Genomic DNA, 14,203 nt, shown 5'->3' with positions numbered 1-14,203 from the left:
AATCTATGATAGGTCTCAGATATATACAAAACATGTCTCTGAAGTGTTTGGCTCCAAACACCAAACAGATCATTGCAGCATTACCCATAATCCCCTCTGTTTCAGCCCGGTTTCAAAAGTGCTGATTCTCTGTCTGTTACTTTAGATGAAAATAAGGAGCCCCTCCCCACGCCCCTCTGAGAGACATTTATAACCAACAGCTAAAGACACATCTTTTTAGACTAGCTTTTTATTAGAGACACCCCCTTTTTTAACGCGCTGTTAATCTTTATTATTCATTTATTTTGATATTGTTTTATTCATTTTATACGTTTTACTTGTATTGTTTATTTTACAGTTTAATAAGCGACAATCCCTTTTTAAGTTGAAAGTCTTTTAATATTTTAGCCTTTATCATTCTCATTATTTATTTATTTATTTTTATTATTTATTTATTGGTTTATTTATAGGTTTTTATATTTCATTTATTGATTTTGTCTTCCTTTATTTTACCGAGAGGGATTATTTATTTATTTTTGTGTTTCATTTTTTACTTCCTGTGTCTCTTAAACGGTTAAACTGTCATATCATGTTGTGATGCTGCATATGTGCACAAAGGCTTTAGTCTCCGACCTGATGTGAAATTCTTGTTCTGTTTTCATTTGTGATGTGTGCCTTGTTGTTGGATCACTTTAAGCTGCACCAGGTGTAGGAAAAGCGCTATACAAATAAAGCTTTATTATTATTAATTTTAAGATCCATGCAGTGCACATAAGAGTGTGAAGAGCAAAAACACAGGAGGACGGAGCGATGGTTTTGAACTGCACCTGGATCTTTTCCATCAAAAGCAAACAGCACTCACAGTCAAGAACAACAATGGCTATCCAGCATGCCTGTAGCTTGCAGAAATACATGCGTGTGCCTCCTCTTACTTGGACACCAGGGAGAAGGCCTCGGCGCAGATGGCCGGGCAGGGCACCAGGCGGATGGCGATGCGTCCCAGCGCAGCGGGGTAGTGAAGGCGCATCACCGCCTCGAACGCCGTGCTGATGGTGTTGACGTCGGCCTGCTTGCTGTTCTGGTCGCCTCCGCCCGTATCCAGGATGTTTCCTCCGTGCAGAACCAGGATCAGCACGTGGATCTTGGAAGGCTGCAGACACTGTGCTGACGAGCTCTCCTGGGAACAGAAGAATAATAAAGGGTGATGGATGGGATAAGGAGGAAGAGCTCTAGGAGAATCTTTAATCAATAATATATTTACTTATGAAACGTCTTTTTATTGGCGTAACCAAAGACAACATGCTTACTGAGAGGGAACAGTCACAGATAAACATTAATACCTGAGCTATTGTACATACAATTATTCTTTTTGTCAGATTTGTGAGTCAACCGCACAACAAAATGTTGGTAGACACTTTAGTAACACTTTCTATGTTGCCCATGTATTTAATGCATTATAGACGTACTTAGTATGTGTTATAATCTGCATATAGCACTTTAAAACTATAGTTTAAAAATGATATTTACCTATAATCATAACTCATTATAAGCACTTAATAGTGACTTATAAGGTCAAGCATCATATTCATTTCTAAGTGCCACTTATTGACCTATTTCTGTTGTATATTAGTTATTTTTAAAGATAATTGTAATACATTTAATGAATTTTGTTATGCATTATAATGTGATTTATTTGACCCTGAATGATCAATAGTGCTCTGGGTTGAGTAATACAACTCTTGAGCTATAAGGTTAGATATAAAGCATCATAATGTGATTATAACTCACTTTTAGTGGTCATTGTCAGATTTAAGTAAAGTGGAAAAATAATAATTTCATCTAAAATGCCCAGCAATTATGATGTATTATATACTTAAGAGGTCTTATTGCTTAGTGATAAGTGTATCAGGTTTTTTTGTTTGTTATAAAGCATTATGAACATTAATGAGTGCTTAAAACTAAAATGATAGTTTCATAAGCAGATAATAACACATGATAAGTTTGTTTATAATGCCTTATAGACATGGGCATCTTAGAAAGCGCAAACCAAATGTCTTCTCACGAGAGAGCCATGAAGGGAAACAGAACAGATCCAACCTCCACTGTTCAACTAACGGTAAACAACAACGACAACATTTCCTGAGGAAGTCACATTAAACACAACAACATAATGTGCAGTTTTGTCTTCTAAGTCTGACACAAAACTTTTTTCAAAGAAGCACTTTATGCACACTCAACGCCACAGCTGCGAGAACAGAGGTTGAACAGACGTGGTGAGGTTGAGGAGGAAACACGGATTTGGGTTTTGGAAAGGGCAGGGGTAGTAAGTATTGGGTTTGATCAGGGGGGGCTATGTGGAGCTACTGTAGCCCACAATGCACTGGTTTGCATAAGGTTTACTTACTGACTGGTGCCTTGTTACCGTGATGGTGGGAATGGGAGAGCTACTGGCTTGGCCGCTAACAGAGCCACGCATCTGAACACAAGAGGACAGAGGCTCAGGGACAAACAGCCTTCTCCTCCCAAACTGTGAAACCTGACACTCCAGGGATCAGAGGTGGACCAGCTCAGATCTTCACTTTAGTAAAAGTAGCATTACCACAGTATAGAAATCTATTACGAGTAAATATCCTTTATTAAAACTATTTTTAAGTGCAAATCATTAGCTTCAAAATGTTATTTTATAATACTATAAATTATAATAACTAATTATGATTTTTATGAATATTTCTTCATCACTTTCATTTTGCAGTTAACAAAAAGGGTGCTTATTTAAAATTGCCTTTCCCCTTAAAGGTCCCATGTCATGGCCATTTCTACTGATCATAATTCCATTGTTGAGGTCTACTAAAATAGATTTATATTGTGCAGTTTTCCAAACTCACATTGGTTTCTCATACAGCATCTCTGTATAGTATGTGTATTCACTCTCTGTCCTAAACGGCTTGTTGGAGCTCCTGCCCCCCCTCCCTCCATCTGTGAGACAGCGAGACACAGCTAAACCCAGCCCGAAACACACACACACACACACACGCGCAACCTGGCTTGGAGTTTGTGTGCGCGCTCAGGCTGAGTTCCACGGTGTCTCGCTTTCTCGCCGACCCCACACCAGTGAGCCAGCTCACACTGTCCCGCTCCTCGCAGCAGCGAGCCTCGCAACATCCCGCTGAGTTGTGTGTGTGTGTGTGTGTGTGTGTGTGTGTGTGTGTGTGTGTGTGTGTGTGTGTGTGTGTGTGTGTGTGTGTGTGTGTGTGTGTGAGGAAGTCCGCGGATTGGTCCAAACGTAACGGCTCCGCTGACGTTACGTTACGTCACTATACCCCAAATACGTCACTATACCCAAGAAGTAAACAATGGAAAAAGAGAAATCTCCAACGAGGCGTTCTGGGGCAGCATAGACAGGCCTTTTCTGTGTTAGAGTTTTACTCACTACAGGGTGTACTTTGAGGGTTTGTGACTCTGCAGACCGTTTACATGCATAACAACCTTCATAACACACAAGGGGACGGGTAATAACCAGAAAAGCATGACATGGGACCTTTAAGTATTAATTAATTATGTCTTTATGTCCATTTATTGTTTTTTTAAATATATATCCTTCGGAGAGTGAGGGAATTTCACCAAGAAATCGAGATAAATCTGTAAATCTGAAAGGGAGATTAACCTGTAAAGTAAAGTATTTGTTAATAATATTTTGTATAATTTATCTGAATCTTTAAATTAACCTAAGTTATGAAAAACATGTAGAGGAGTTCAAAGTAAAATATTTAGTGTTAGGTAGCAGAAAAAAGTACCTCAAATTGTACTAAATTACAATACTGGAGTATTTGTTAGTTTCCACTACTGTTTAATACAAGTTTAGCAGAAGCTCTCAGGTGATGAAAGGCATTTTCTGTGGATTTGAAAACAGCAAATCTATTTCAGAGAGGATTCTGCTGGTTGTGTTTAGTGGCTTGGTGTTTTTTCAGACACACGTACCTCGTCTAGTCTTTCCTCACTGGTTGCTCTTTCATAATCCACTGTCATTTCCTTGAACAGCTCACCTGCAAACACACACATTCTTAACATCTAATACAAAGGCAGAGTGACTTCCCATGATGAAGTGCACGAGGTCTTCATCGTACCAGGAGTTTCCTCTGAGTCTGCAGCTTCAATCTTGTCCATGAGGTCGTTGGAGTTCCACTTGGTGATTTCCTTCGGCAGGGTGTCTTCGTTGTCTGACAGATCCTCTGCAGGGGCGACACAACATAAACCATCATCAAATCGTTGTCAGTACAACAGTATCATTTATTTATCAGGGTTAACATGGTCGATTGACTTTTTAGATTTACTTTTAAACAGAGGACCAACGTACAGGACATTTGCTAAGGTTTAGTGTTTTATTAATCAAATCAATAAATATTTATAAATATTTGATGTAATGCAAATGAAAGTTACGCTGGGTATCTTAATGTATAAAGTATAACACTGATGGTTATCCATGGCAAGTAAGCCCATGTTATTTTGGTGTCAGTGGCCCAGAAGTGGTGTGGTTTAATAACCATAATGCAAGTTTAAAAAACAAACATATCTTCTAAGCCAGGGGTTCCCAACCATTTTTCCCAAGAGCCCCCCCAAATGACTCCTGTTTGAAGTTTCCCCCCCCCGCCCCCACACACAAGCATTTGAGTCTCAAAAATGCTACAACTAATGTCACAAACTGGACAATTTGTTAAAGGAGGATGAAAGCGTAATTAAGGAGCACTATTGGAGTGACTTTGATGGTTATTGGATTCAGGATTAATTCATTTGGATGCCCGCTGAATGAAGAAATTAAAGGACGGCGCAGAAGTGGAACCAATTCACAAAGGGATTAAACTGTTTAAAACACATGCTCAAAGTAAGCTGGATTTTGCCGATGTGTTTATGTGGATTCAAAAGTCTTAAATAATCTACAAAATGGACGAGACCGATCTGATCGGAGCAACTGTGACAAATAATCTGAAACCGGCGTGGACAAGGACTATGTTTTTAAAAATGCGCTTATCCAGACAAGCCCGCTTTGGACACTTTACGGGCAGAAGAAACATTTCTATTAAAGAAAGAATTATACATTTCTGTCTTTTTATGCCTTTAATAGCTACTAACTTGAATTGTTATTCAAATTAATTAATCAATAATTTTGTATATTGTATTGTAATGTATGGACAAGGCTTGTTGTGACAATCATGTATTGCGTTCCAATTATATGTAAAAAAAAAAAAGAATAATAATAAAAAAAAGTCTAAATATGATATTTGGCATCAAATCATCTGAGGCCTGGCGCCCCCCCTTCCCATTATTCTAATCAATTACCTACCGAGCAGAAGTTTAATCTAGTGTTGATAATTCAGATTTACACAAATATATGACTGGACTGTTTTATCCATTCACTACCATTCATGTGTTCATTACAAAGGCTTAGGATATCATTTTATATTTTATTGAATTAAATGCCAGTAGCTTCATTTCGAAAGAAACAGGCAGCCAGCCTCCTGTTAACTTAAATCTGTGTTAATAGATTCAAAATCTAATCTGAAACTGAATGTATGAATGTCATGTAATGCTATTTACTCCCACTGTAGAAATACTACAAATAAATAACACAAAAGAAATAGAAATCATTTTATTGCATAGAGACTTGCTTTGTGAGCAGCAGGTTGCAGCCAGACGACTTCTGTTATTAAATGTTTGACTTTCTATGAAACATATTGTCCTGTACACAGATCAACAAGACTTTTTTTTTTATTTTCTCACTTGATTCATTTGTTTTATTTATAAAACATGAATATCAACCTGGTTATAAAATGGATAAGATATAAAGTGTGAAGGCATTGAGGTATTTCTATTTCATTAAATGGATTCACTTTCAATAATCAATAAATAACAATACAGGCCAGCTTGATTTGAAAGTTGTGCAGCCGTTTGATTATGACATGTGTAACTGTAACAGACACTTTATTTGTTGGGGTATAAGTACTAAGCTTCAGAAGACCAGACACACTGAATATGGCATCTACTCCTGAAGCTTTCATTTATTCATTTGCACTAAAAACAAATAAATAAACCTACTTTACAAGTTGTGTAATATAGCAGGATACTGCAGGAGGAAGAGGACCATACATCAACTTTAAAATAGGAAACATGTACTCATTTATCACAGTCATGACTTTAGTCCAGACTTTTATATATATGCTCGTTTGATCAAATGTAAAGTGCTTTGACTTCAGGCCCCCAACAATCCAAACAAACACAAATACTGGAAGGCAAAAATAAATCAGATCAGATGTCAACTCAGTCAAATTATTGAATTTCAGTTACTCACAAAGACATGAGCAGAAATGTATTCAACGAAACATGTGCAGCTTAATCAGAAGCAATAATAACCGACAGCACAGATTGTATTCTTGTATCATCATGACTACATGTTTGTACAAACACTGGTAGGGGGGGGGGGGCTTTTATTGTTTGAATGCATCATGAACTGTTAGGGAATGTGTGTGTGTGTCTGTGTGTGAACGATGATGAAGAAACGGGAGTGTGTTGGTGAGAGGGAGACACAGGGCAAGGACGATTGTGATTCTGAACTGGACGTCAGGATGAGACACCCGGCCCGTGTCATCCGGCAGAGAGCAGGGGTGTCGCACCACACCCACCTATTTCAACTGCAGCCCCAAAGCATGCTGGGTATCTGGGAAGCTTAAGAACTGATCTGTGGTTAAAGAGATGCATGCAGAGTCAGAGGAGGGAAAACAAGCAGCTTCTTTGAAAACAGAACACATTAAGCACAATGCTGCTGATCTAACTATCGACCCCAAAACTAAATCCAAACTGTTGTTACCATAAGCGTCGAAGAACTCCTCGTCCGAGCTGTCTTCGGAGTCTCGCGCTATGCTCTGCATCCTCCACTCTGAGATGCTGTGACGTGATGGGCTCACTGAAAGACCACATGAAGAAAAAAAAAAATCACTGTTACTCTGGGACATGTGTTTCAGAGTCTCTCTTTTCCTTTTTAACACATTCACTCAAACACACACAAAAAACATTGCACAATCTCCTCCAGCCCACACACCCACAGTGTTATATAAACATGCAACAGTCTCAGTGGTACATTAGCTCATCACAGATGGACTTTTTGGTGGTCGGGGGGGGTGAAACAAGAGACCCATTGTAACACAGACAAGCTACAAACACCCATAAAACCGTCAAATGCCAGTCGAGGAAAATGGCAATCCTAAAAGAAGGCCGTGTCTTTCACATGTCTTCAGTCTATGCCTAATGTATTATGGGTGTGGAGGAAGTAGAGGGGGGGGGGGGTATCGCTGTAAGGGGTAGGCTGGTGAGAGGGGGGCACAGCTGTGGCTGTCAGCGCACAGGAGGAAACAGCAGTGTTGGAGAGGAGGGTCACTGCGAAGAGCCTCAGCCTCCTCTGGTGTGTGACGTCAGCACTGCTGCTAAAAATAGCCCGAGAGAACCACAGGGGTGAAACGAGGCGCGATGGTGAGAGTCAGGGTGCAGGGAGAAATCTATTAAAAGTAAATAGTATTTTATTAAAAACAAGTGCATTAGCATCACCATTTACTTAAAGTACAAAAAGTAGCACTCATTTTTCTGCAACGGCCTATATAACAATACTAAAAATGATAATAATTGTTATGAATAATTATCCATCACTGTAATGTTTAAGCTGGTCAATAAGGATCTTGTATTCAAATAGAATTTCAAATGTCGTCATTATTTTGTTTGCTAGTATATATCGTTTAGAGTAGCTTGTGAATTCCACCAGGGAATAAAGTAAATTCTGGAATAAAACTTGATCAATTATTTATGAATTATATTTTGTATCATTTATCTGCATCTTTAAATTGACCTGAGTTATGTAATACATGTAGTGGAGTATTAAGTAACATATTAGGTCAGGGGTGTCAAACTCAAGGCCCGGGGGCCAGATCCGGCCCGCGACTTCATTTTATGCGGCCCCACAAGAGCTTGCAAAGAATATAATATGTTTATTATACGGTTACATACCGATTTACAGAAGCACCCATAAACTACATGTCCCACAATGCATCTCAAATATGCCTTTTTTTCTCAGAATTTGACCTTTTTCTTTATGACCTTTTCTCAAAATGTTACTTTTTTTTTTTCAAATGTCACTTATTGTTTTTGATTTTTTCTCCAGAATTTGGCTTTTCTTTTTAAATCATTTTGTGACATTCTCACTGAAGAGACTTGCAATTATTTGCCCCAGACTTCTGCTTTCAGACGTAGTTAATTATGAAGTGATTATCCTATCCGATAATAATCCAATGCAGAGGCAATAATGTAATATAATACATTATTTTATATATATTCAATATTTATATATGTATTTTTATATAGTCTTAAAGTTACAACCGGCCCTTTAAGTGCAACCATAATGCGAATGTGGCCCGAGATGAAATTGAGTTTGACACCCAGAACAAAAAGCACCTAAAATGAGCACTAAAGTACAGTCCTGGAGTATTTGCACAGGGGTAAAACGAGGATGAGAGTCAGGGAGGTAGGGGTGACCCTAGAGATGGCTGTGATTCGGTCATGTGGTTTGTGATGTAAAAGTTGCTGCTAAAAATAACCCAGGTGGGATCCGCTGAGTTCTGGGTTGAGGGGAGGTAAGTCGGATAGTGCGGCAAATGTGGAGGCATCATTCAAAACAGTAAAAACATCACGTTCTGGACACAAAGCAAAGCTTGGCATACGAGCAGAGACTACAAACTAAGAAGCTGATCCCGAGTCCTGAGGAGTTTGAACAACGAATCAGAGCTCTTTATTGGGCTTGGGAGCAGCTTCAGTGTGTATACAAGCTGAACCACAGAAGACAAAATAGATGTGGTTGTCCATCGTAAAAGTTAAGCGTTTGAAAAATAATGAGAAATGTTCAGGTTGCCATGGCATTTCTTACTAGACTGCTTATATCTGCTGTCTTTTGGAAAAGATGAACCAATCAACCCAACTAATGTCAATTCACTTTTTTTATGATGCTAAGAGTTTAGACAATAGACTGTATATGGTCTAGCAAAAAATGTTGCCATAGGAATCCATTGTAACACGCATTAATTCAAGCTCATAGGAGAGTGAGTGTTTGAAACTAAAAACGGTCTAATTTTGTGAGGATTAGCAATTTACTACATGGAACAATGACACATAAAAAACAAATCATACAAACAAAAAAAGTGCTACTTTTCACACACTAGACGCTTAACCCTGTTGAATTCTTCACATACCAGCTGCCAGCGTGGACTCAAACATCACAACTTTCTGTGTTTTCTGAAGGAACTGTTTGACTTTGTTGTGAGCATACCTCAACCTTTAAGTTGGAAAGGAGTCGGGTGGCAGACTGAACGTATGAAAGGTGTGATGAGGTGTAATTTTAAATGTGATAATGTCTCAGGGCTGTGTAGTCTCACACACAGAAGTGAGAAAAGAAGATGGCCTCACCTCCTCTCTTGGATGAGCGGGAGGATCTGGAGGAAGTGGACCACTGCTTGGTGAGAACGCCTCGGGGCTGCAGAGTCTCTCCTCCTGAGCTCACCACCACCTCCTCCGCTTCGATGGAGCTGATGGCCTCTTTAGCCTCCTGCTCTTTGTCTGGAGACGGCGCCCCCCCGTTGGCCTCGGCGGCCTCCTCAGCTTGACTGAACTGGGCCATCTTGGTGGCGAGGGCCAGCTGTGTCTCCAGCTCCAGCTGCCGGATGTCCTCCATCGTCAGACCGTACCACTCGTCCTGCCAGCACCAGGCCTGCCGGTGGGCGCGCGCCATCACCTTCCTCAGTCCTGGGGAGAAGAGACGGAAAAGATTAGACACCTGCTTCTTCTTTCTTTTGTAATACGAACGTTTAGATTCAAACAGTGAAATACTGGCGTTACACTGCACTCAGTTTCCTACACAAATATATTTTGTGTAGATATTGTCATTATTTTTCCAAAGTCTTAGCTTTTATAATTGTACTATTTTATTTGTTTGGTTATGTATTCTTCTTTCTGTCTCTCTGTATCACTACTGTGTGTCCAGAAACATTCCCAAGGAGTATAATAATATAATATAATGTATATGTATTTAAAAATAAGAGCATTTCATAGAAGCCAAATATAAAATAAAATGTACCACAACATTTTATCAAATTATTCCACTCTGGACTACAGCCACAACATTCAGGAAAGATTGTTTTAATGACAGATGTTCTGTAGGTGGAGCACGGAATGTAAACAGTAGTACTGCAGTTTATGTTCACTTAACATTTGAGTAATGGTGCAGCCCTCGTGCATACTCACCAACATCATGGATGAAGCGCTCGATCTTTGACTGCATGCCCCAGTAGCGAAACTCCACCTTGCAGAGTTTGTAGGCACACATGATGGGGCTCATCCCTGGGTTGTTGTTGTACTCTTCTATCCAGTCGTCCAGCAGAGGACCCCTCTGGGTCTTGGCTGAGTGGTAGAGCCGTGTGTCCTCCTCTGCTTTGTACTCATGGGGGGGGATGGGATCTGTCACTATGTCAATTGGGTCTGGCAAAGATACAAAACTAAATGATTAATGGAGACTGGTATTTTGGTTATATTGCCTCAATTATGCTCCACATTCTGCAAGATAGGGAAGTAAAACGTAAAGAAATGTTCTGAATAAATAATTCCAATCTAAATAGAATCTGGCTGTCCTTTGAGTATCTTCAGAAAAACATTTGTAGTACCAGTACATTGCCACAAGTGGGCTTCACCTGCTCCTGATGGGAATACCAATATAAAGACACATCATCAAACTATATCTACCATTACTAACCTGTCACCTTAGATAACTATTGCAAGAAAAGGTCATTACTTGCTTTGCTGGTTCTATAGTATAGATATACTGCACACATATTGAGATTGCTATTTGTGGATAGTTGAAGCAGCATGATACACATTAATTCATATTGTTAAATATGAGTTTATGTCATTGTTCAGGCTCAGGATCAATACCAAACTGTCTCACCTATACTCCTCTGCCTCCTTTCTACTGCAGACATGTTGAAGACATCGGCTTGGTTGCCTGTGTCTGGTTTGTAGTAGGTCTCAATGTCAATGGAGAACTTCTCAACAAAGGGGCAAGTGTATCTGAAAGAGCAGAGGCAACATAATCAATTAAAACACAGAACAAATGTCCCAATAAGGCTTGATTACATTATAGGTTGATAGCTGCCTTGATTATGACACTTGCTTCTCAACTCAATGGCTCAAGATCAGGACTATGTTTTTACGAGTGCCAACACCCTCTCACTGCTGAGGGGAGGAAATGTGTGAGCCATGTCCATCTGTTGTATCTGAGGCAAAGCTGTCACTGTTTGAATAGATGTGTCAACAGGCACTTGCAGCCTATCAATATCCTGACACGATAGTCAAGGGTGCATCTCTGTTCAGCACCTTCCTTTCGGTGTGTTTGTCTGAACCATCACAGACAAACACTGACACCCTGAGAGTGAGGGGGCCATCCACTTCTAACAGCCTGTAAGCAAGGCTGGACACACACACAGCAATCTGAAGGTCTTTTTAGAAATCTTCAGACAACTTGAGGTCTTTACTCTATCTGTATTTCACTGAGCGACAGCAGCTACAGTAGAACTCGTGTCACATAGCCTCTTACCACTCAGGGGATTTTATGTGTGATAAACTGAATGTAAGCGTGCTTTAATTGTATCCCCTTTTTTGCATGCCTTGACATTGAATGAATTATCCAGAACAAAGAAAAGCCAAGATGAATTGAACTAAATGGGGGCAACTTTTAACACCCAAAAACTATATTTGAGTTTTTAAACACTCATACAACTTACGCAGGCTCATTAATCCATTTGTATGCTCGCTACTTTGAAAACACATGCATTTCTGCTCAAACTTACTTTTAAAACACTCGTCCGTATGAGAAGCTGTTTATGCGGAATAGTGATATAGTAAGCTTGTTCTGAAAATGCATGTATTGCGGAAATAGTGAGCATACAAATTCAACTATTACTCAGTGTTTCTGCCAGACCAGGGCTGAGAGGGCGTCCACCCCGGGGGACGTGACGTGACTTGAATTTTGAATTGAGCCGACCCTTATCGACACTATCACACACACACAATTTTGAAATGCGCCGTCCCTTATTCTATCTCTACGTCTCCCTGCCGACAGGGACAACCCTCCTGGCATGGTCCTTGGAAGATGCGACGGTGTTTTGTTTTTTTTCGTCATAGGAACGCGCTTTGCTGGCGACGAAAATAATCCCACCAGACTCCTTTTGCCCCTCCAACAGAGGGATGTCCTAGTCCTTTTTCCTTATCGTCATTTCAAATGATAAAAACTCGATCTTCTCTCTAATTATTTATTTTTTTGGACGACCTCGGCTCGAGTTCAGGGCGTTCCGAGCTGAATAAGGAAAACGCTGACTATACTGCACGAGTTGTGTGAGAGATAACTGATGTTTTGATATAGCTTTGCCGTAGTTAAACGTGGACTCATGGAATCATTTACTTGATTTACTTTCGTTCAAGGTGGAGGCATCCAAGAAAAACAAAAGGACACCAGGACTTGGCGTGGGTTACAGAAATAACAACAGAATGAAAAATGTAATTTCCCCAAGGGGAGGATTAAAGTGCATTATTATTATTATTATTATTATTATTATTATTATTATTATGGGATGAGTAATTGATGTACATATGTTCATTTTATGTGAAAGTATGTCTTAAAATGTGTGTGTAAATCCACCAGCTGCAGCATTCAGACACCCATGCACAGAGATTTTCTTGGCGTTGGCAGAGTTTTAATGCTCTCTCACTCCGGCTTTGAAGAGGTGTGTGGAGGGTTCCTGAAAGCTCACCTGGTGCGGGTGTAAGGGTAGGCGTTCCAGGACTCCTCTTCCACCCTCAGTGCTGCTTTGGGCAATATGGAGCGGAACCAGCTGGGAATGTGCATGCCAATGTGGTAAACTTTGTGGGTGTACTGGCCCGTCCCACCCGGCCCATCTGTGTAGGGTTTATTCTCCAGGATCTCCACCCCGCTGCCCTCACCACAGCTCTCTTCTCGGCTCTTTTTCTGTAACAAGCATAATGAAATCAAGGAAAACATCAGATTTTTTGATAATTGGGGATTTGGGATAATAAGTACACAATTCAGCTAAATAAATAACATCGGTTTAGATGTTTGTAGATATTTTAGACGTATTGTTTCTTTGAATTTGTGAATAGATATGCTACCCTTATATTCAAAGTGTAAAAAGGAACTGAAACAAACAAATGAATGGACATGGTGTCTTTTTTGCAATTGAAAACATGACGCAAGATGTGATTTCCTGTAAGATCTACAAGCTATGAATTGCAAATCAGGAAGCCCAAAACCAGCTTGTGGAGCCACACCTTTCCCATATTTACATTCCAGGTGCACACAGGAAGAGAGGCCGGGTGGAGCCTGCACGTGCAGTTTAGTAGACCTACAGCTAGGTGACTCAAAGCCTTAAAGACAGGAATGTGTGACATGGCAAGAGTAAGATTTGTGGTGGTTATGAAACCAGAAAAAAGGGATACATGGACAGCTGGGCATAGTCCAAGTGCTGACGGTATGGAAATCACAGGGAGCAAAGAGCGAGGACCATAAATGTCAGAAGGTTTCATCTTTCGTATTTCTTTCATCAGTCGCTGTTCAGTCTGAACACAGTGCAGTGCAGCGCTGGGGAAATAGGGAGACAGATTCCTCCAGTCTGTCCACGGGGGAGAGGCGATGGAGGCAGTGAGTCAGTGGAGTGGGGAGGAGGAAGCCATGAAGCATCCATCGCTCCGGACCTCATTACCTCTGACAGGTCATTCATTAGCCACCCGCTCTGCTCTCAACAGCCCAGACACTGCTCCGAAGACACAGCACAGGCGCCACGGCAACATCAGAACACCAGACAGGAACCAAACGTCCAAACACAATTTGAATAAAATGTCAAATTGAGTTGACTGTATGGAGCGAAATGCTTAAAAATGCACCAAGCTGTGTAGACACAAATCTAAAACAAAATATATGAACAAGTTACTTGTGCCATTTAGTTTTTTTTAAATTGCCGTTCCTCATTTTAAGCCATGGATGTGTACTTATTTGTATTCTATTGCTACTAATGTGTGCTTTTGTTCTCTATATTTCATAAGTTAGCTTTCTCTTTATTATTGGATGTCTTTT

General features: G+C 40.2%; 1 protein-coding gene across 7 annotated transcripts in view; it reads right to left on the bottom strand.

Annotated features, from left to right (window-relative positions):
- LOC307042675 (membrane-associated phosphatidylinositol transfer protein 2-like) overlaps window positions 1-14,203 on the bottom strand; it is a 55,007-nt gene that overhangs the window by 19,401 nt on the left and 21,403 nt on the right. For 6 of the 7 annotated variants that reach the window (XM_079686681.1, XM_079686685.1, XM_079686683.1 and 3 more), the window contains exons 3-10: window positions 12,867-13,081; window positions 11,006-11,127; window positions 10,309-10,542; window positions 9,475-9,810; window positions 6,839-6,934; window positions 4,104-4,208; window positions 3,958-4,022; window positions 912-1,156 (exon numbers count right to left, since the gene is read on the bottom strand). In XM_079686681.1, the coding sequence (XP_079542807.1) occupies window positions 912-1,156; window positions 3,958-4,022; window positions 4,104-4,208; window positions 6,839-6,934; window positions 9,475-9,810; window positions 10,309-10,542; window positions 11,006-11,127; window positions 12,867-13,081 (1,418 nt within the window). Of the gene's footprint in view, window positions 1-911; window positions 1,157-2,383; window positions 2,456-3,957; window positions 4,023-4,103; window positions 4,209-6,838; window positions 6,935-9,474; window positions 9,811-10,308; window positions 10,543-11,005; window positions 11,128-12,866; window positions 13,082-14,203 lie in introns of all 7 variants that reach the window. The other variant, XM_079686687.1, reaches the window with a different exon arrangement.

The sequence above is a fragment of the Notothenia rossii genome (genome assembly GCF_949606895.1).
Source record: "Notothenia rossii genome assembly, chromosome: 6".
NCBI classification, from domain to species: domain Eukaryota; kingdom Metazoa; phylum Chordata; class Actinopteri; order Perciformes; family Nototheniidae; genus Notothenia; species Notothenia rossii.
This window is presented reverse-complemented; position numbering and strand designations above follow the sequence as displayed.